The 23,987-nt window shown below is 38.2% G+C and overlaps 1 protein-coding gene across 3 annotated transcripts in view; it reads left to right on the top strand.

Annotated features, from left to right (window-relative positions):
• The window catches only part of CACNA1C (calcium voltage-gated channel subunit alpha1 C), a 485,027-nt gene that overhangs the window by 78,036 nt on the left and 383,004 nt on the right, over positions 1-23,987 (top strand). For all 3 annotated transcript variants that reach the window (XM_065626926.1, XM_065626928.1, XM_065626927.1), the window contains exon 3: positions 3,568-3,671. In XM_065626926.1, coding sequence (XP_065482998.1) covers positions 3,568-3,671 — 104 coding nt within the window. The remainder of the gene's footprint in view (positions 1-3,567; positions 3,672-23,987) is intronic.

Here is a 23,987-nt window from a genome sequence, read left to right as displayed (position 1 = left end):
ATTCATAAGTGTGAAGAAATCAATACACTAAGCTGAAAGGCACCACTGGGAATGTAAAGTACATGAATAGTTTTCGGTGTTTTAACAGAATTTCTACTGGGGGAAAAAAGTTTAGGACTGAAGCTCTAACTATACCTTTGTGTAAGAAACCACTAGAAGTTTAAATTATAAAGGTTAGGCGTTGAATTTTGCTCTTTTAAAAACATGTGATCCAGGCTGAAATCGGTGCGACGTATGCAAGATATCTGAGGCCAGAACTAAACTGACTCCATGGGATTGATATAATAGCAGATGCTGGCTTTCCCTTCTTTTTCTTTGCAGGTACTTAAAGAGGTGCCATCAGTTAAACAGCTCTGGTACTTTGTATCGTACACTTTTTCTTGTTGAACACTTGGCATCACACTGTCTACAGTATGGAGAAAAGAATGGGACAAACAGAGGAGGAAAAAACCCAAGCCTATGTGATAAGACCCTGAAAGAGGGCTAAGGTCTTATAATGATATTGGGATTCCTCTTAAACTAATAAGACTCACTAATGTATGGTAATAGATATTGGTTATCTGGAAGCAGGGAAAAAGAAAGAGAGTTAGAGTAATACTGCAACACCTACATATGCAGTACAGTGCCAGATCTAGTAGTCTGAACAAGAGACAGACTGTGTCACAGATGATAGATGGTAACCACTGACACAACAGAACTGCAGAATGTAAGGGTCAGTGCTGCTTCCCTGGAGAGTCAATGAAAGTTTGGCCATTGGCTTCATCATGTGGAAGGAGCAAAGGCTTTTTAGTCAGCCAAGTCTGATCAGCACAAGCTGGAATTCAAGAATCTGGTGTGAAACACAAACTGAAATAAAATATATCTCCCTCGCCTCCCCAAAGAGAAACCAAGACGAACCCTGAACAGTAATTGTCAGTAAATCACAAGCTAATGGGGTTCTTCAGTAAATACAAAAGAAAAACCATGTTGTTAGGGGTAGATAAGCACGTCAAGGGAAGCCAGTACAGAACTTGGCAGTAGTTAATATGATAAAAAATGAATGTTGGCATTCAGGACAATGTGATAATATTGTTCTTTTGGGGGCCTGGTGGGATGTTAGAAAGATCAAAACAGAATATGAGTATATTAGGTCTTGCTGACATGGGCATATTTTTCAGATGAAGAACATATTAAAAATGCCCTTGTCAATTCTTACATGTCCTTAAATTACCTGCCTGCCTATTTCTTTCCTCTTTAGATGCTAATTTTTAATCCCCCTGATTAAGTTTGCTACTTTTTATCCCTTCTGGCATAGCTATGATACTTTAAGCATAAGATGATGGATGATGACTAACAGGATGAAGCTGAATATTGGTTTACTTGCTAGCGCCCCAGTAACCACATGTCTTTAGAAAAAGAGCACAGAATGACATTTGATAAATGAATAAGATCAGCAATGAATGATGGGAGTGTTGTGATGTAAAACAGGATACAGCACTGCTGAGATCAAGAGAGGACGAAACAATGTGATTAAAGGAATCCAAAGATGCTGATGCTTGCTTTTTTTGGTTTTGTTTGGTTTTAGGTGAGTTGATGGCAGTATCCGCCCCCCCACCCCGATCATAACCTCTCATTGGACATGTGGTGTTTATAAATGTGGAACACTTCAATGACATGTAACGATATCAAAGGGTTTTCATTAGGTTTAATTTTATTCTGTACTCTGGCTTTTCCTAATTGCTAAAAACTACCGAGAAAAGTTTAGCTTAATTTGCTGAAGCAAAGTCTACGCATAGTAGATATTAAAAAAATATCAAATGGTACTTCTGTGGTTTCTTACCCAAACATTATAGCATTAAGGGCCTGAAGGTGCAATTGCATATAAGAAAATATGAAATTAAGTAATTACCTTATTTTGCAAAGATTTAGCTGTGAATTTAATTTTCTGCTGTGTGTGCAATGTATCTGTAGATTTTATAGCATAATATCTTTACAGTGTGAAAAGAGAAGCAAAAATGCATAAACAGTGATAATTTAATAGATAATAATCCTGTGAAAAACAAAATCTAGGAAAAAAGCAATTAAGAAAAGGAAAGCCTATGAAAATTCAGGTTTTTTTTGCAGTAAACACTATATATCCAGCCTGAGGTATCTGAAAATTCCTGTTGATTTCACAGGTAGTCTACCTACACTGATCTGCTCTTCTTCCTCCATATTATCACATATCTCCTATTATTCATAGTCTTAAGCATGGTAGTCTGGCAAGCTTGGAACCCGTTGACTCTTCCATATGTGAAATGCAGAATGTATCTGAGCATATACATTGGTCAGGTGACTGGGATTTGTGTATATCTTGCAGTTCAGGCCACTTCACATCCTGATCTCCAGTTCTTTCCTGCTAAAACCTGCCAAGAACAGTAGTCTGCTGACCAAAATCATACATGCTGTGTTGACATTTGGCAATGCTGCAAAGCCAGTCCCATTGTAGATCAATTTGTACTCAAATATACTCTATGGCACAGGTTTTACTTGGTATTCTCCTTGTCCTATCCTGCTCTTCGTTTCCTTCCAGACTACTGGTGAGTTACTCCAGACCTAGCCTCCAGGATATTCTTGCAGGCAAATAGATGTAGACAGACCATAAATCTGGGCTCTAGTCTGAATTTGGAGACACTTCACAGCAATTAAGGTTAAGGAGTCCACACAGGTAGATAAAGTACAGTACCAGCAAATTGGTCAGTAGAAAAACGCTTTTGGATTCCAATGGAAAGTCAGTGGGACTTCCCATTTATGCCAGGCTGAAACGCCCCTGAATGGGTGCTAGTTCCTATGTCATAAGGAACTCTGGAACTCTTAGCTTCCTGGAGTTCCTAATATACTGTGTAGGCATGTGTTATTGTGGTGGTGGTGTTGTTTGGTTGGTTTGTTTGTGTGTTTGTTTTGTTTGGTGTGTGGTGTGTTGGGTTTTTTTTCAGTGTGCAGTATAAGCACGTTTTAGACAAAGACTTTTTTTTTTTTTTCCCTTAAACTGTATCATCATTTATGTGCCTTCTAACTAAACGTATGTATGTATTTTTGGGCCCTTGTGTTTGAGATGAGAAAGAGATTGAGAAAGGGGGAAAAAATACAACAACAGCAAAAAACAAAAACAAAACTTCTGTTAAAATTGTTTCAGGATTTGTAAATGCAGATGGAAAAGACAGAGAAACTAATCATAAGAGGAAAGATGACATTCCTTCTAGAACAGGCTTCTGCTATTAAAAATAGTATAGCCACACTTGAAGGAAAATAGAGAAAATGCAATTTAAATAAATAGAAGAAAAAACTTTAAAGAAATCTGTGTTTACTCTGGCACGCGACTGGCCTACACTGCTTTCGACATATTAGGAAGATTCTTGGCTGGGAGCTCCTAAAAGCACTTAAAAAGGCATATGTTTCTTTTCAGAATACAAGGGGCTTGGAATGTTTTCTTTAAACAGAATTCTTATAAATCTTCTCTTTTTGATTTTTTTTTTTTTTTTTTTTTTTTTTACATTTTATTTGTGTATGCACGTTTTGGAACAATTTCCTTAACTCCATTCCTCAGACCATTTGAAATAATTATTTTACTGACTATTTTTGCCAATTGTGTGGCCTTAGCTATCTATATCCCCTTTCCAGAAGATGATTCCAATGCCACCAATTCCAATCTGGTAAGTCCTTGATGGTGTTTAGTCTTACTATTTTGAAAATCCTTCTTAAAAGTGACCAGAGAGACTGTTGAAGTTAGGGAACATAAATATGTCCACCAAAGATGAAACATAATAAACTAAAAATTGGTTTTGAGTTCCATATCTCCTCTGTTCGTGTTAGCACCTGTTTCAGTTGAGCTGGTTTTAGAAAAGAACGTTCAAAAAATTGTGTGGGTGCTGTATGTGATATTTTCATTAACAAACCTCTGCATGCTGCAAAAGTGCTTGGTAAGTTTTAAACTGCAGGTATTTACAGAAGAAATCTTTTAATCATAGGTTATATGGTGGTTTTTGTCTTAAAGTGCCATGGAGAATTTGATACTGTCTTCATCTCAATGGATATACGAGAGCACAACTTGATGACTGATTTCTAGGAAGTACATTAACACTTAGATTTCACAGGCACATTTGGTTGGACAATGTTTGTGGATTTGAATTTGTGTTGGTTTTTTGTCGTGTGTGGTGGGTTTTGTTGTGGTGTTCGTGTAGTGGTGTGTTTTTTTTTTTTTTTTTTTTATCTTGTTGGGGAAAGCTTTTCCTCTGTCACCACTGATGATAATGTTGGTACTTTGGGATAGAGCTGTCCATATAAAAAGGCAAGAGTGTTTACTTTTGGCTTAGCATGAAATCAGCAAAGAATTCTGTTCAGTAAGGGCACAACACAAAACAGCTCTGGAACACGATTCACTGGATTAGCAGAAAATATTTTTCTTCCTCTCATGTGTGAACAAATTTCCTACTTGTCTCTTTGAATCAGGATGAAAACTTGCTCCCACAGTTTAAGAGTTGGGATGCTATTTCCTGATTAAAATTTATTGAGACTGAAGAAATTTTAGAGCAACAGGAGAAAACAAAAGCCATACTTCCAAAGTAGGGATAATTGGGATGGCTGACAGACATTGTAGTCAAAATGATCCATGCTGTTCGTGGAAGTCAGTCGTTTGGTTAAATATCCCTTGAAGTTGTATAAAACAAATCATGCACTTCAGAACTTTGCTGGAACAGTACTTCTGTGGTTTTTTGTTTGTTTGTTTTTTTGGTTTTTTTTTTTTTGTTTTTTTAAAAAGAGAAAAGATAGTGTTGTGCTTTTCCACTGTAACTCCTTAAAGAAGCTTAAAAATAGGAGCAAGAGGAGATAAGTAACTGTCAAGTTTTAACTGTTCTCTGTATTTACAGAACATATGAGTTGGTCTTGTTTCTCTTTTGCTGTTATCTCTTTGTTACTTTGATCTAGTGTTTAACAATGATGAACTGTGGTGTGTATGTTCAAAACACTTCATTATGGCACCTTTCAAAAGTGAATATCTTTTATTTTAAAAAAAGGCAGGTCAAATCGATCTGCTGATTATAAAAGTTGCTATGTTGTTTGTTGCACGTTCTGACTTGCAAGGTTGAAAGAGGAAAACAAAGCAGAGTTGAAGGTTAGAGACTCTTAATTTTTCTTGAATTTAATTGAGTGTGGGTATTTACTTTATTTCAGTGATGAGGTTGCTGGCTAATACAAGGTTAGGAGTACATTCATAACTAAATGAGGTGTATTGAAACTGTTCTACTATGGGAAAATATCTGCACCTTGTGAGCTGAGCTGCTATTCTGCATCTGTTTTCCAAGACATTTTTTGCATCATTTGGTCGATCTATCAAAACAGTCATGTAATTTGTGAGTAGGATTTAAAAAACCCCAGTCAAGCAAGAATTATCATCTTGGCGAAATTTAGGAATGTAACTGCCTCGACAATGAGGAGGCATTGCTAATTTATCTAAACTGCCTCACAGAAGTAAGAGGAGAAGAAAGTAAAATGGGGAGTCTGCCTGATTACACTTTGTTCTTTGGGTGTTAAGGGAAAGAGTAGTTAAAAATGGGAAATGGGGTACTTACTACCCCATTAGTGGCTTGCACTGGTGGAATTAAGACTCTCTTTTACACTACAGACAAAATCTTGGAGGTCTGACTGCTCAGTAGCCTTTGGTTCTGTGATCTCGGGGTAGTCCCTGTTTGTGGTGATTGGTTTTTTTTATGTTGTGGTGGTGGTGTTCTTCATTGTTTTCTGAGGGTGATATACATATATCTTGCCATGTATATACTGCAGCTGGGAAACAAACTTTTTGAGTATATTTTGTATACTGCATTCTGAAATTTTTCACAGAATTGTGACGAGTTGCATGTCGTGATTAGTGAGTGAAGTACTGAGCAATAGGGAGGGGTACTGGAGGTAAATTGGTGATAAAGGTGAAAAAATGTGTTACTTGTGTTTCTTTGAATGGGATGAAAAAACAGATAGAACTCAGAGTTAAAAGAAAGATATTCCAGGCAGCAAGAATTGCAGAGGAGTGGGACCTTATTCTGAAAGAGCCAAACTGTACAGGGAAGTGACTAGAAAGAAGTTGGGTTTAATATGTTCATGTAAAAGCTCATGTGCTCACCTGATTTTTTTTTTTAACATTTTTTTTTTTCTACCTGCGGGCATATATTTTGCCATCAGATTTCTTTTGAAGCCATGAAATCTAGAGCTCCAAAGGCTATTATGTGAAACAGGAAAGGAGTGTATGTCTGCAATATGTGCATGTAGGTTAATAATGTCCACAGATGTGTGTACAGTGCAGAAGTGTGAGTCTGAATGCATATAGAATCTTCCTAGCTGCCCCAAAGAAATTTTCACTTGTGTAAGAACTCTTGATTCATTTGTTTTGCAATCTAGTTGATTTAGGGGTAAGGCTGCCACAGAAACTCCCACACCCCTGGTTTCCTGAGCCATCCTTAACTTCCTGAGACATGAAGAAACTATCTACAGAAAACATGTGATGGGCAGTAACCGTTTTACAAGGTCTGAAAGTGACACTGCAACAGTTTTCCAATAAGCTGCCACTTTTCCCTTAGGATCCAAGCATTCCTTCTCTAGGTTTCATCATAACTTTCAAACAATGTTTTCTTTGGGAGTTGAGGTAAAAATTCAATCAGTTTTTAACAAGCTAATGGAGTAAAGAACAGTGAGAGAAGAGAAAGGAATTCTGAATCGTGTGAGTGACTGATTTCCTTCTCTCTGTAAAAGTAGAAAAATGATAGCTAAATGATGTTTTGATAAATACTTGCACTGTATGAATTTCACAGATGTGATCAGCCGTTGGTCAAATAAGGCAGACTTGTTGCTGTATGTCTTCCACATAAGTTTTGAAGAGACACACGCCTCATTTACCTGTACAAAACCAGTAACCCATAGTCATATCTCCAGTTAACTAAGTCTTGTCTTTAGGTGCAAGACCTATCTGATATGATACCACAGTAATTAGTATGAGCACTGGAACTAAATACAGAAAAGTCTAATAAATAATTTCTTCTCTTTTGTGTTAGCAAGGAGTTGTGACTAGCTGTTCTGTATTACAAGCTTATGCCCCATACCGTGTGGATGTTCTGACTGGTTCTCTGCAATCTGGCTTCCTATTATGATAATTCCTGTAAATCCTCAAGCCGTTTTTACCAAGTCTAGGGATAGTAATTTTGACTGTGAAGCACTTTCATTTTTCAATTGCACATTTATACTAAACCCCAGATTTTGTATTTTTATGCTCAATGCAGTCTCTTTGTCACTGGTTTTAAGATAAATGCCAGAGCAATATAATGTAGTAATAACAAATGCTTGAAGTTGTCTTCAGCAGTTTTTATGTTTTACTTCTACAGTGTGTTCACCGGAAAACTATTGAACTAGCACGAAAGGAGGGTGCAAAATTTTTTTTGTATTAATGAACTCTGCTGAGACTTTGCTTAAATTTACAAGTAAAGAAAGCTCATGCATGACCCTGTGCAAAGAACAATTATGCATTCTCTTGATGCAGTCAGGAAATTTGGAGCTAGTTTGAATGGAATTAAAGTTAGCCTGCGTGAGAGGCTGTAACTGATATGGAGGCTTTCTGCTTGTTATCCCTGCAATTATGCATTAGAACAGAGATAACGTGCATTTAGGAATAAAACTATAGACTGTCTAAGATAGGAAGCTGAGAGGAAAATGCTTCTGTCACTTTACTGGCAATTGCAAATGGCACAAGCCTGGTCAATGTCACAGCATGGTGATAACATAATGAGGTTAAGACCAAGGTTTACAACACGTTCCATGGATGACGACTCAGTCAGTTGTTTATGCTTTGGATAAATAGGAGAAGATTCCTTGTGGTGTTTTGAGAGCTCTGCTTTCCCTCCCTTGTCCTTATTACAGGAAGGAAATCCTGTTGTACACTAGTTAAATTTAAAAAATGATCTCATATGTTTATGTGTGAGCTCATAATGGGATGTCACCTTCAGACTAAACTGTTAAACCTGAAATAGGACCCTGTGAAAAGGAAAGATGGGATTTCTGTTTGCTTGTCAGTGTTTGTGGGAATGCCTGCCTATGGAAAGGGGGCTTGCATTTCAGGAAGATATGGCTGCTTTATTAACAGGTGATTATGATAGTACTCAGCTGAGCAGGTGATTCCTGTACAAAGAAAAGAAGAAACTGTTTTTAATCTTCTTTGCATTTGCAGCAGACTGACACAAAAGGTGTGGATGAGGTTATATATATATATGTATTACATTTCTAGATACTCGCATGACAAACTCAGCATTTCTTTATATCAGAGAATTCTGGAGTCAGCATATTGAGCAGTCTCTCAATTTTTCCTGTGCAAAGTCAGAAAATGTCAGAGAGCAAAGTGGGGGCGAGGGGGTCAGGAAAAGAAAGGATAGCTTTTCTGGATAAGGATAAGGAAGAATACTGCACAAAAGCTTTTGGTTGTCTTGTGTCATTGCTATAGTCCTCCTGTGTGACAGTTCCCAACTAGTAACTGAACACAGTAATGAGATATGCTAACACTAGGGGTGAGGTACAGGGCAGGATAGACTGGATACCAAGCTAATAAATTCTGATAGGTTTATTAGATTGGGCCTCATGCCAGCACTGCTACAGCTGGAGGAAGTCATAGAATTTGAAAAGTGAGGAGTAAGTGACAGAAGCTGGAAGAGAGGAGCTGAGGAGGCTGGAAAGGGACTGGAGTCAGGATGCAGAGAAGAAGAAAGGAGATTGTTCCAAAAAGTCTTTGAGGACTTTCTCCAGAAAGATTATGAATCACTGACCTATGTGATGCTAAGGAAGTTGATTATGATGGAATTTAGGTTTAACCTTTCCCAAAGTCCCCAGAAGCCCTGCCTCTAGTAGGGAGAGACTGATACTCAGCATTTCTAGCAGTAGTGAAGTACAATGTAGAAGAACAAGCACTGGCTTTGAGAGCAAGACATTCAAGCTTGTCTGCTGGTTCTGGTGTTGGCAAACTGTATGGCCTTGGGTAAATTGCTGTCTCAATTTCCCCACCTGTAAAGTGGGTTGGTTTCTGCTTTCATCATGAAGGTAGTCAGCGCCTTACGTCACACAGACCATTACAGGGAATGCTGTAGAAACGACTGTAAAGAAAAGAATAAAATCTGTAGCAAACAATTCCAAGCCAGTGGTCACTAACTGAACAAGTGTAAAAATGTAGGATAGAGGCTTCGTTTCTTTGCACTGATGGAGGATTTAATTTCTGCAGAGAAGAGCATAGGACTGCATCATGCCATTTTACTTGTGCGTGTTGAATTAATTTGATGGTGACTCTAAACTTTCAATACTTGCAGCCTTTGCATCTTTCTTTTAATGTAATAATGTCATTTCCTAGGCTTTGTGAAGACGAAACTAGTAAAGCAGAAATTAATGCCTATATGCGTTACTAGCAGGACCTGTTGGGTTCCTGGGCAGGCCTCTGCTGCTTGAGTTGTCTGGGTAATCAGCAGTGGCAAGAGGTGGTTCTCTCTGTGGAGCAAGTGAAGACAGGATTGGGAAAGTTTGGCAGAGCCATTCAGAGGAGCTCGCCCACAACAGAGGAATGCTGAGTTCTATTCCAGACTCTAGAAATGCATGTACTCAAAAGTCTCTTCTGTATCTTTGGGAAAAGGGGTTTTTTTCCTAGCTTTTTCTTCCAACAGTGCCTCCTTTTGAACCTCCCTCCATCTCAGCTATCATTATCTTTTTCAGTTCCATTTCTGTTTTCTTTGCCAGATTTAGAGTCCATACTTAAGGTTTCTTATCTTTCTACAATTTCATTAGCAGTTTTCTGTCCTACACAGGGCTTGCTGTTGAGTCCAAATCAAATCCCAGCCTTCTGCTTTTCTTTATACCAGTGGTCCCAGTGTCCTCACCCAGTCTGTGCTTCTTGTTTACCATGTCTTGATCTGATCTGAGATCTCTCATGTCTGCATGTCCTCATGTTTTTGTTGCTTTTCAAATTCATTAAATTAATTACATTCATCTTTGCTTTGCCAAGTAATTTTTCTCCTTCCAGCCCAGCTTCCATCAGACCTGTCTCTTTTGCTTTCCTGTTTTACTCGTAATTGCAGTCTCCCCATCCGTAGTGGTTTCATATGTTACTCATCTGTTTTGCCATTTGATCTCAGTGCTATCCTCACTCAGCTTTGGCTCCCTGACCACTTCTCTTGTTAATTCTAGTCTCAGATTCCTTTCTGCTCCTGAACCTAGTTTCTGTAAACAAGGAATCCTAGTGCTCCTTTCAGCATCTTTCTTATTTTCCAACTCCACTCTCAACACATTGGTCTCCCAGTCTGAGCCTGTCCCTGGTTTGCCTTAGCCCTTTTACTTTTAAAACCAGTAGTGTACTTCCCAATAATGTCTGGATTCCAGCGGCAGAAATACTGAGAGAGCAGCCCCAACTCAAAGTTCAGTTGCTTTATTCTGGCTTGATTCAGACCAGTTGAGAACAGTTATTTACCTGGGTCCTTGAAAGCCTTTGTAGCCCTTTCTCAGCTCTATGGATGTGACACATTCTGGTCTGCAGAAACTGTAAGATGCCTGATTAGTATTTGTAATAACAGTTTGGGTGTTAAGTCTTAGCAAGGCTCTGTGAAGCCTGTGCAGATGGAGATTTTTAAAAGCCAATCTGGCCAAATTTAAGTGGGTAGGCAAGGCAAAAGACAAAATTCTGACACAGGCCACATTTGGCAGTTCATATGACCTCATCGCAAAGAATGTGATCACTAAAGAAAATCATTGTTGAGGTTTGGTTGGTTTTGAACTGGGATAAATCAATGGATATTGTTAAAGAGTTTTGTCTTAAATAGTGTACAAATACTCAGCTTGAGAGAGAAGCAAGCCTAGAAAACTGTAGTATGAACTGGTACAATCACAATTAAAAGCAGCTGAAAACAGTATCTTAATAATGGAAGGTGTTGGGTAGTTTTAACAGAAGTAGTGCTAGAGATTCGCCTCCTTTAATGTCTTCCATATTGAAATGTAACACAGTGCTTCACTGAATCAGTGGCATGTTGAAAAGTGGCATAATAGGCTTTCAGAGTTAAATAATGAATTACATATAATGCTGTAATGATATCAAGTACATTTACCTTATGCAGTATATAATGTAGTAAAGAGAAGAGGATTAAGAGAGATAGGCCAAGGGGGAAAAAGTAGGTTTCGGATAGGATTTGAAAGTGAAATGCGTGCCTTTGAGGCAAAAGTCAACTATTCAAGAAGGGCTGTCCTGGTTTGGAGGACCTGCAGAGGAAGGACTTTTGTACAAAACAGCTACAAAATTGGTAGAAGAAATGGATACTCCTATTTGCTTGCAGCCAGACTGTAAGTCTAAGTTGAGAAAAAAAAATGACACAAACTAGTCCAAGTGCATTTGCAGATTGTGTGTTTCTGTGTAAGCGATTTGGAAATCTTAACTATAATTGCATGATGTAAATTGATGTCTTGATACTCACAGTGAGCTTACTCATGCAGACCTTAGGCTCCAGTGCAGAACACCTGGCCAAAGCAGCGTACCTGCTCTTTGAAAACTGTTACGCTCCTGTGGTTGCTGGTATTAGAGTTTCTTTACGGTCTCTCTAATGGTGGTGCTGACACCTTTAGCCCCATGCACTAAGTTTGACAATGCCAGGAGCAAGATGCGCAACTCCCACAGCATAAGCTTTCCAGAAGCAGCATGGATGTGGTTCCCCATCTAGCTGTGCTGGCAAGTGTGCAACTGGTTTTCAGGCTGTCCTGATGTAGTTGCACTGATGGGAGAGTTTGGGGTTTTGGAATTCTTACTATTCTGCTGGCTTGCTATTGTCTGTTGCTTGTAAAATTTATATTTAGGTAGCATATATTAGAAACTGAAGCAATCTTTTGCGTATTATTATCTTCATATGGTATGTTGATATGTTTTTCTAGTTAGCAATAAATGTGCTTAATCTCTTAATATTACTCTTCGATCTGAAGCATGGTGAGCACTTTTATGTGGACGTTTTGAAATGTTTTATTTCTATTACATACCCTCAAATATAAAACTTCAGACAAGAGCATAACACGTTATTTTATTATTATTATTTTTATTTTTATCTATTGAAAACTACTTACAGTGCTGTTATCCTTGTGTGGCCTTATTGTTTGAGTCACTTTAAAACAAGAATCCCGGTTTGGCTGCATAATCTCTTTTAAACATGTGGTCACAAAAGACTTTTTAAAGATCTAGTTGCATAATTGTTTCACAATCTAAACTTCTATTTAAAACAAAAAAACCAGAAAGCTTCTCCTCATTATGGTCACCAAGATAATGTTTGAATTTGAACAAAAGACATATCAATTCCCTTCAGGAGTAGTTGGCTGAGATGAAAGACTGCAAGATGAAATAATATGGGAAAGAATGAACAGCTCCTGTTCACCTTCTTTAACTGTTAATGCTAAATCATAACAATGACAAACTAATGTAACACTTCTACCACAGTAGTGACAGATATTGGGGAATTTAACTGTTAAGGATTGTTTTTCTGTAGAACAAGGAAATCTGCTGCCTCTGCTCTTTAAACCACTGCTGTCCTTGCAACAAAAGGAAGGAAACAGAGGATTTCCAGCTTCCCACTTCTATTAAATGCCTCAGGTGCCTCCTGAGTTCAAGAACATAACATTGTGTAAATACCGAATAATCATGCACTATAGTAATGGAGCAGCACTATACCTCCATCTGGATTTTTCTATAAAATCCAGTGCTATATGTCAAAGTGGGGAGAACAGTAGGTAGAAGTTGGCATCTGCATGTAGATATCTGGGCTGGATGTGCAGCTGTGGTGTACACCTGGTGTTGCATTGATTTCTATGAGCAAGAAACTGATAAATCTCCTTTAAGACAAACAACTTGTATCCTAATTTAAACCAAACAATTTGTATCCTAATTCTTATAAGTCATTAACTGTGATTTGTTCTTCCCTTATTCAGCCTGAATCAAGTGTTAGCTGCGAATCGAGTCACTGACTTCTTAATAGCTCTTATCTTATTTAACATTTTTACTGTATCCTACTTCTCATTTGACAATTATATAACTTTTATCCACTCAAGGATGTGATGCTTTCATGCTGACATAAATAAATTCTGGTTTATAGCAGTTCAAACTCCAGCGTTACCTTTTACTTGCTCAAATTAAATGTTTAACACATTTTACAACACATTTAAAAAATACATTCCAGTTTTGGCCCTTTTTTAAAATATTGGATATCAATATTTATGTCCAAATATGTTTTGTCTCCAGTTTTCATTGTCCTTATGATAAACCCAGCACTGCTTCTATTTTTTTTTTTCCTTTTGAAGCATCAGACTGTTGCATACAAATATTTGACAATCCATAGGGGAGAAAGGAAGAAGCAGGCAAACCAAAATTGAATGTTTTAGCCTTTCAGAGGCCATGAAATATGAGAATGTGTTTGAGTCTTTTGGATTATCTTTGTCATGAAATCTTATGGAGTGAAAGAAAAAGAGGAGGAAAAAATATAAGCTGAAATGTATTTGTAACTCTCAGAAGGTCTAACTCTGCGAAGTTTTGAGCATGTACATAGCTGTCACCCCATAGAGGACATGGCTATATGAGGGACATAGTGTTTTAAAGGTTTGAAGAGCAGGAGTTAATCTACAGAAAATGCAATGTATTTGAGAGAACTAAGTGCTGATACAACTATGGAAATATTTCTGATAAATATCTGTTGAAATAAATTCAGTCCTGGCTGGCAGCTCATTTTGGAAATGTTTACCTTTGCTTTCACATTTCAATATTCTATTGAAAAAGGATATCACAGAGATATTGATCCCCCTTTCAGAGGAAGAGACATCAGTTTGTATTCAAGCTGCTGCTCATGTGCTTCTCTGCTCTATTCATCTTGGTTACTCAAGCCGTTTTCCGTGGGAGGCAGGTAACATTGTTGGGCTCTGGCATGAATCTAAAGGAGTGTGTTTAAAACAGTCAGTGTTTTTTGTGGTTCTTTTCCTCCCTCCACTGTCCAGATGTGAACTAACATGGCTCCCAGGCTGTGTGCCTGCTGCTGCTCTTCAGTAGAATACAAAGAGAGGTTTCATTGGACGCTAACTTACCATAACTTATACATTTTTCCTTTTCTTAAAAGAATAATAGTTTCTCAAGAAGGATTTTTGAACCACTGGTTCTTCAGCATGTCTTGGCTTTTTTTTTAAAAGTCTCTGTTGAACTAATACATTGAAGCAGAACTTACAAAGAGCATGGTTCCACCTTTGCTAGGTTCCACTTGAGAGATCTTCTTGGGGGCTAGAGTTATGGATGTTTCTCAGTGATGCGCATAGCAGTTCACACCACCAAGAGGCAGCGTGATTGTCAGAGGCTGGCCTTGTCCCTGTTGTTCCCCATCTTTAACAAAAGTACACACTTGTGCCGACACAGATGCTCAGGGTAACAGGCACCAGTCTGGAGGCTTCTCCCTTGTCTCTGCAGGCAAACACAGCAGCTGCTGCATGTGTAGGAGGAGTTGCCTCTTCCTCTTCCTTGCACCTTCCCTCCTGTCTCTCTGGGGTGGGTAGCAGGTCCATTTGACAGCCTGTGCAGGAAAGGAAGATTTTCTGCTTTTGAAATAGTGGCAGAGCAGGAAAGGCCTTTCAGTGCTCTCCCGTGGGTGACTGTTTTAAACTTTGATCAGGCGAGTGTTGAAAATTGCCTCTAATCGATGCATGTGCACGTACGGACAGAGGGCTGAATGCAGCTAAATACAGTGACAACCACATTGCTCTGCACGCCTCTGGCCGTAGAAACTGATGTCTTTACCGTTCCAGCCCAGAAGGCAAACTGGGCTCAGCAGAGCCTTTGACCTTTTGAAAGCATGAAAATCCATAGGGAGCTGAAAATGATTCCTTTTTCGTTGAACTGCTTAAAATAAAGTGGCCTATGACCTCTTGAAAGTATGTCTGACCCTGTGGGACTAGGGATAGACCAAATGAACTAGACTATAGCAGGACCTAGAGGTGAGTATAAACTCAAATTTGGAGGCAAACTCCATACATCAGACTATAATGTAAAGTGGGAGGTGGTAAATTCAAGCATTTAGTCTTGCTTTCCACTGGTCATATATATTCATGCAGTAATTCTTCTATCAAGAAAAAGGAAGATGCGTATAGCATATTTGTAAGGACAACCTCAATCTTAATTTAAAGCTGTTTAAGAATAATGTAACCTGAAAAAAAAATAGTTTTTTTCATTGCTTCATATATTCTTCTACTACTCTACAAATTTACACCAAGAAAGAAAATGGCTTTCCTAACTCCGTATAAATTCTGTCAGATTATGCTTGTATTATGACTTAATTACCCCTATTATAAAGACTATAACTTTTTCTATGCTTTCACTATTTCCTGATGATTCTTTTTTTTTTTTTTTTTTTTTTCTCCTGAAAATACTCATTAGCACCATCTTTGAAGGATGTACATTGGAGGTAGATAAAGTTTTCAGTAATGCTCTCACTAGCACAGCATAGAAAGTTAGTAACTCTTCTCTGGTTCAGTTTTTCTCCTTGGGCATTCTAGATTCTTATTAGTCATCTTCTCCAAAAGCTTTGCCCTGATGCTTATGTTCAGTTGACCTTGGATGTGATCTGGAAGCCACCCTGAAGAACTGTTGCTCTCCAATATGTAATGACAGTTTGATAAGTTTGGCCTACATTCCGTGATCTCAAACGTATGCCTTTGTTTTTGGCTATGCTGAAATACATTGTTCAATAGTTTCCAGTTCTCTGATAAATACACTCTTAAGCTTACCCTGCTTTATGAACATCAGAAGCATTCAGATTGATCTCAGTGAGTCTCACTTGTACAGCTTGTAAACAACATGTTTCTTTTCTTCTGCTGTTTGGCTACTCCTGTCATGTTTCTCTCTTCTCTCCATCTTAACCTGCTGGAGCCATACATTGTATACAAGTAATTATGTAGTTATTCTGTCCTGCTATCAGTAAATATGTTTTAATTGCAACAGAGAGCAAGAGAGACTGATTGTGGGCTTTGAGTCTGTTGTATTTACTTACCATATTAAAACCTGTTATTTTACATCCCCTGGTCTGAATCAGAAAAGCAAGAACTGGAAGCTTGTAAACAAGTCCAAGTCTTGCTTCCTAAGACACAGATGAGAACATATTCTCCCTCATCATACGTAAGTGAGAAAAGTGGTGATAAAGCAAACACTGAGGGGAAAATGGCTCATAGAATAATGTACAGAAAAAAAGCACCAAGTGAATTTTAAAAAGCCATCACATTATGCCTAGCCAACAAGGATTGCACAACTATTTTTTCAGACATTTAATGTCAGGAAAAGAAATCATTTCTGCTTCAGGATATTTGCCATTTTCGTTATAATAGTGAAATACTATATACAGCCCCAAATCTTTTGGAATCTAATCTCATCATATCCATCAAATGACCATGCTTGAGGTATTTATTGATGAGGCTGGATAAATCCTAGCTGAAGAGAACATCACTTGTCATGGAGTGAGTAAAATCCTGGGCATGATGCCAGACTCTCAGGGACAATTTTGCCTTCATGGCATATAGTGATTTATACTTGTCTTTGCTTCCGTCACTGAGTGCTAGAACAGGGAGAAGGGGGAAGGAGGAAAGCAAAGGCACTGTATCCTCACACGGATGTTATTTACTTAAAAATTAAAGTCTTCTTATTGCCTCGCTGTTTTCGGGGCCAGGGTGGTGGTGGGGAAGTAGATTCCTAACTTCATTTGAAATGATATCATCTGTGCTAAACATGAATCAGATATGGCAGTTGTGATCTTTCTTTCTCACCCTAAATTAAGTTTTTTCATGCTGAAATAGTCATAATCCTGTGACAACAGAAGCTAGTTCATGTTAAATAATCTTAGGCTGGACTGCTAATAAATAGACTGAGTTCTTGGTAGAATTTTTCTTGCTACTCAGTGATGTTTTGTTTCAGTGAGCAAAAGTTGATTTTCCAGTCTGCTTTCAGTGAATCATAGTGAAGTTTATACACTTTAAAGATGGAAAATGACCAACATGACTTTCAGTAAAGCTTTTGGTTTTGCTAGCTTATTAAATGAATTTTTGCACTTGGGAGCTGACTGACTTGTGCAAGGAACAGTAGTTTCCTCCTATTCCCCACAGCCTCACAGTTAAAATAGCATTCCCGGACAAAAGTTGAGTCAGGAGAGAGAAATGACTCATTCTCTGTACTGTTCCCCTCTGACATTACTTCATGAACAATCAAGAGGTTTAGTCTGAAGTATGACTGTTGTATAAGAATGCAGAAAGTTTACATTAACTCTAGGGGAGAATGGAACAAGAATTTGGAAGAGATGTCCACTGAGAGTTAATAAATGGACAAACTGCATCAGGCTGAGGAAATCCCCTGAGCTGAAAATAATTGAAGGATGGGAGAGTATGTAGGAGAGCTACATGCCTGTCCTGTCGTTGTTCTTCCTTTGGTTTTTGAATATGGCCACCCTCAGAGGCACAATACTGAGTTAGATTAACCCTTTTTTGATGGGGTAGGGAAGCCTGAAAACCAGAACTTTGGGATTCAAAATCCAGAAAGAGTCCAAGTTTTATGGTTTTGTGGCCAGCCTTCTGCTGGCATGGAGGGGAAGGAAAGAAAAGGAATAAATATATTTTGAATACCTAAGACTCATAATGCTGAAACTGTCTTTTAAGGTCAATAATCTTTGCCTTTTAGTGAACTTTGTTTGACAGAACATACTTGTAAGTGAAGCTGAAGATTTGCGGCTTGTTATTGTAATTAAATCTGAGGAAAGAGGGAGGTTCAAATTTGTCAGCTGAAAAGCTCATCCTGAGACAGTAATGTAGGAGCTGCCAAACTCAAGTAGGTGTCCGAAAAAGCACTTTTACCTAGATTGCTAATTTTCTTGGTAATAAGCTTTGGCTTCATACATATTGTTGACTTAGATCTGAATGCAATTGGGTAATGAAATCTGAATGTGACTGGTAAAATTATTCATAAAGAATTTTCTTCTTTCGTATCCCTTCACATGAGAGAACTCTTCCCAAGAACATCGCTTTAATTCCCTCTTATTAGTTTCTTATTAGGCTGGTCATCAAAGCTGTGGCTTGTAAACCCAAAGCATCAGTGATTCCTACCATGAGATAGTACTGTCCAGATATATTTAAGGTGGTCTCGCTAACAGCAAAACTAAATTTTGTGCTTTTCTGAAACTTTCAGGATGCTGTCATGAATTGTCCACAGCACTGAAGGTGAAAGTGGTCTTGTTCTGTAAAGAAGTCTTTGCTTTGGGAGTTCAGTAATCGTGAAAGAGTATTCAGTAGGAATTCTACATCTCAGGGTGGTACAGAGAGTTGGAAGAGTGGTATTAAGCTGAGATGGCAATCTCAGCTAGGAATTGAGGAGGAGGGATGCGGATAATATCACACTGTCAGTTTGTTCACTTGTGATACAGCTCTCAATTAAAAACATATCTTTTAAAATCCAGTTTTGTTTTCACACTGCAGTTAAGCAAGAAAAATTGGAAATCTGAAGTGACACCACGAATCCTGCATTACAATCCTGGCAATGTAGTGTCTCAAAGAAGCTGACAACTCACCTTCAGACTTGTGCCACTTTCTTTTCTCTTCATAATATCCTTCAGTAGCTTTATTTCAAGGAGTTTTCAGTGGAGAGTCACACACAAGGACTATAAAGGAGATGGCAGAACCCAAGACATTTCGGGCTCTCTCCAAGGAAAACAGACCTAGCAGCACGGTCTAGATACTGTCCCTATTTTCATCAATTCCCTAGCAAGTTTGAGTCCAGATATAAGTGTCCTAGATATCAGAAAAATGGATCTCTCTAAGGCCTCAGAAACCTTGCCTGAACAGAATCCTCTCAGTCTTTCCAATAAAGTTCCTGACCAGGAAACTTTCTTAGAAGACAGCTTAGAGAAACCGGTTATGGTTAATATTAATACTTATGCACAATATCAACAAGTGCCAGCTCTAATTACATAGGGGTATTCTACCCATTTTTAACAAGGTGTTTGCTTCCCTTTTAATCTCTTCACTTCCTGCTGTCGTGGTTTGATTGCGGGGTGACAAAACCGTGGCAGATGTATTGTTAACCCCCTCTTCCCCCTTCAGCCCCTCCTTCCCACTAAGGACAGACGATTGGGAGGGAAAGAAGGACCAAGAGAAGAGAGTTGGAAAAATTAAGTGTTTTACTAATGCTACTAATAAAAATAGAGAAAATAATACAAAATATACAAAACCAATCTTGAAAGTCCTGGCAACTGCTCCAGCAGGTGTAGGGCCGGCACCCGAAGTCCTGGACTGGACTCTCCAGCCAACCGGAGCTGGATTCAGTCTGTCACTAGGCCTCAGTTCGCAGGGACAACTCGCAAGCTCCTCTCCCAATGTCGGCCATAAGGAAAAGGGACGAGATCCTCATGATTCCCCCACTTTTATATGAAGTATCACATGAATGGGATGGAATACTTTAGTTGGTCAATTTTCAGTTCACCTCCTGCTTGCACATCTTGTGAGATGCATTCCATTGCTATGTCTGCCAAAACATGTATCCAACTTTCAGGAAAACTGCGGTTAGTAAGAAGACTTTAGCTGACAGGGAAATTCACTAAAAGAGAAACTTGTTTTTAACAAAACTAGGACACCTACATACGGGAAACACAGCACCTGTTTGACATTTTCCCAAGGTGGCTTAGCCAGTTTACCGACTGTGCAGACATCATGCTATAAACCATTCAAAGCTGGGTGTGTAAGAGCTTTGAGGCAACTGCATTCACTCTATATTAGTAATGAAAGGGAATTTCTCTGGGATCAGGAATTAGTCTGGGATGAGCTCTGTGGCATCTGGGTCAGTCTCTAGTGTTGTTTGAATCCAAGGTCTGGATGCTGACTCTATGTTGGAAAATATCCTTGTGGTTTTGCATGTGTTTTTGGCATTTCTCAGATTCTCTAGGAAGACAGTTCAGCAAGGTTATTCTGAAAGCCAATTATAAAAAGCTGATTTTTTTTTTTTAACACTCTAGTATATCACCAAGATGCCATTAGAATTGAGACATTGATGCGTTTCCAAATCGAGAACCTTCGCTCTATGCACACTTTTCTGTTAAATTATGCTGTTAAATTTATCTTTTGTTGATAAGATTTCTTTGAACCACTGGTGGTTGCTACTGATGTCCTGAGGATATTATTTAAAGTCATTTAGTAGAATTTGGAGTTGCAGTTCTGAATTTCTAAAGATGGGCAAAACAAAGCTGCTGTGTTACATAACCTGTGGCTGGATCTCCTTGACTTCTAGATGGCTGTTGTTCTCTACCAGCAGATGTGGAGGGTGATTAGCATGAACCACTTTCTGGATCAGTGAACTTCTGGGAAGCTCAGATGCAAAACAGGACAGAAACATAGGAATAAATCACATAGAATCAACATGGTCCTATAATGACTCTTTGGGTCACCAGGTCATCTTCCCAGACTTACCCTAGGTTCAATCACTATATGAAAATGTTGACGAAGCTGCTGCTTATTTTTTATTATTATTTTAATGGCCTAGAAATCCGACCAGAACATTTCTTGTTATTTCATTGCTATTTTTACAACTTCTTCAAGTATAGAACTGTCATGAAAAAAACACACACATTTCCAGTCACAACTAATAAAGAAATAAGGAATATGCTAATTGTTTTACCGCATTTGCTTTAGCTTCCAGTATTTGAATTAGAGACCTGGATTTAGGACAGGCATCAGCTCCTGTTTGACTCGTACTTAGAGAAGGTCACAGAGCCCATAGAAATATCATCTGTGAGGTGTTACAGTATTTTCCACTTGTAGATTTTAAGTGTTTTACCATGACAATGCCTTTGTCATTTTAATAATAGTTAATATAGTGATTGGAAGAAAAGCAGTTCAGTTCTGTTAGGAACACTAATTATACACCTTTGAAAAGACTCTGATAGTACATAGGACAAAAGAGTTATAAAATGGTTATAAAAATCCTTTGAGTTGAAACTCTCCGGTAGGCAATTCAAACTGATAGTCCTAATTTAACCAGCAGAAATAAATCCAGCAAAAATATCTGTGACCTAGATTATGCAAATAACAATTACTATAGTCTTTGAGAAGGTTCTGAGTGTAAACGCTGATAACCACTATTTAAAAGACTAATTTAAAACTGCAGAAGAAAATTTATTTTCTCTCCAAATTATGTTATTAGCAGAAAAGTAGTCACTAACAATGTAAATTAGGTGTTTGTTTCTTGAAAGAACTTTATTTGAAAAAAAGAGGAAGCTGCATTTACTAATATTTATCTGGCTTGGTTTGCCTTTTTTTTTTAAAGCAACGTGGAACTATATCAAATAACACAAGCACTATAATGTGTAAATACTGACTTTTTGCATTGTTACTGATTCTGAGTTGGTTTATTGTTTTTAAGTGATATCAGTGCTCTCAGAGGTGCTATGTCCCTTCCATTACTGATATGAATGTTTGTGGTACGGTTGGCAAGATATGAGTTCTGGATGTATCTCATTGCTTGCTGTTTAGGACAGCATGTCTGCATGTGTGTTTGGGAGGGTGGAGGAGAGTGCAGTCATCACTGTTCAGGTGAAGGCAGTAGAGTAAGTAACAGTTTGCTTCTGAAAAGGGTTTCAGAATTGGAGGAGTGGGTTCAATTTCAATAGGCTGGAGCTGATTTTAGAAGCATTTTGTGTATCATTACGAAAATTTCTTCAGTACAGATTTAGTTGAAGCTGTCTTCTTGGGTTTGCTATCTTGAGCGAGTGCAGCTGCATGGTGAAATAATACTTGAGTAGCACATGGCATTTGCATTAGCATCACAGAGTAGCACACAGATTGATCTGGGCCATCTATGCCATTAGACTGCAGTAAAATTATTTAGAGAATCAAAGCTGCTAGGAGCCCAGGTGGTAGGCCAGACCCCATTGTGCTAGGCATTATAGAGAATAAAAGATGATCCCTAGCACAAATCTTTCAGTGTAGTGCTTGGAAGAGGCAATTCTGTGTAAGTCAAACCATTTTCTCAAAGTGCTGCTTTTCCTGCATGTGAACAGAGAATGTATATATCAGTATAAGCTGATATCTGAGTGAGTTTGTCTGAGTATCAAGAGTTGTCTCAAAGCAAGACATGTACCATAGCAAGCGACATGTAATATAGTGAATTACTGCTTTACATGCCTATATTTAATAATATGTGAGTTTACATAGTATTTCCAGTTCCTTAAGTTGTGCAAAGTTACCAAAACAGGAGGAGGGTGTCTAGGACTACTCTGTCATAACACTATATCGGTCAATGTAAATTGATTTTTTTAAAGCTATGTTTTCTTTAATGGTACAATTGGAAGAAGAGATGTCTGTTGGCTCTTGCATATCTAGAAGTAGAATAAAGTACCATTGCCTCAAAGCAAACTATATAAGAATATGAGAATGTCACTGATTTTTTTTTTTTGTGCTTTACAAAATTAGATATGAATTATGATAGCTGTGTTTTCACCTGCATCTAATGAATGTAAGGTAAAACATATGAGGAAGAAATTTTTAATTAAAATACGCAACGTGATTCCAATGATCTTATAGTATTCTCTAGTAGAATAGCTTGTAGGTCACATCATATTCTCTGTTTTGTGAAGAGAAAAAAAAAATAGTGCTAGTGTTATCTTCAGACCATGTTAAATATTAATTTTCTTTCCCCCCCCCACCAGAAGACGAATCTTTAATAGTTTCAATGTCTGACAGCCCACAGTAAAAGTTTTGTGCTACCTTTACTGCATGTCACATTTAGATTTAAGGCAGCAGGCTGAGATTCAACAGACGGTATTGCTTCCATGCACTGTTAGGCTTGTTGCTCCTGATGTTCCAGTGAGTGGCAAGTGCAGGTGTTCCTTCCTGTCTTGTGAATAAAGTGAGTTAGGGCTTTGAAATTGCTACTGCATGGTTGTGGGACCCTCCTCTCCTATCTGCTTTCTATAACACTGAATATTCCAATTGTCAACCATTCTGAGAGGCCAGCATTATACACATGACTGCTGGCTTGAAGTGAGGTTTGGCAGAAATGGGCATGCTTTCATTTTAGAATTTCCTTATACTTATGCAACTTGTGTATGGGTAGGACAACACAGAATCTTTTTTGTTGGAAGAGACCCTCAAGATCAGAGTCCAACCATAACCTAACTCTAGCACTAAACCATGTCCCTAAGAACCTCATCTACACGTCTTTTAAACCCCTCCAGGAATGGTGACTCAACCACTTCTCTGGGCAGCCTGTTCCAATGTCTGACAACCCTTTCCATGAAGAAATTTTTCCTAATGTCCAATCTAAGGACTAGGGAAGAAAAAAATGTCATTTACTTTTCAGAGAGGATGAAGTAAATTTAAAACAAACTAAACAAAACTGAAGAAGCAAAAAAAACAAATAGAAACACACACACAAAACAAAAACAAAGAAAAAAACAACAGCAGAAACCAACCAAACAAAACCAAACCATAAAGTGGGATTTTGCCCAGGCTTTACTGACCCTTTCTCTTTGCCTGGAATAAACGTCAGGAGGCTCCACTATGTTACATTGCTGGCAAGTGTTCAGAACATGTGTATCTAGCCCCATGGTGACTTACTGAGTTTTGGAAGAGAAAAGCATTCCTGCTATAATTACCCAGCCCATTTCCTACAAAACTTCTGCTTAGATTTTGTATTCAGGTTCTCCTTGTGCCACAACCTCCTTGGTTTTTGTGATTTAATGTTTGAGAACTGTGGCAATGAGAACTAATGAAGCACCAAGAATCATGGATATTGCCACGGTATTTTGAAATTAATTAGTGAGTGGTTGATTTGAGACTCTGGTCAAAGGGTTATGTTTTTTAGTTTAACAAAAGTTTCCAGTCTTGGTGCTGGAATTAAAAATAAATCAGAAAAGTGATTGACATGCAAAGAAGGAACA

The sequence above is a fragment of the Caloenas nicobarica genome, chromosome 1 (genome assembly GCF_036013445.1).
Source record: "Caloenas nicobarica isolate bCalNic1 chromosome 1, bCalNic1.hap1, whole genome shotgun sequence".
NCBI classification, from domain to species: Eukaryota; Metazoa; Chordata; class Aves; order Columbiformes; family Columbidae; genus Caloenas; species Caloenas nicobarica.
The sequence above is the reverse complement of the archived record's forward strand: the minus strand, read 5'-3'. Positions and strand labels throughout refer to the sequence as shown.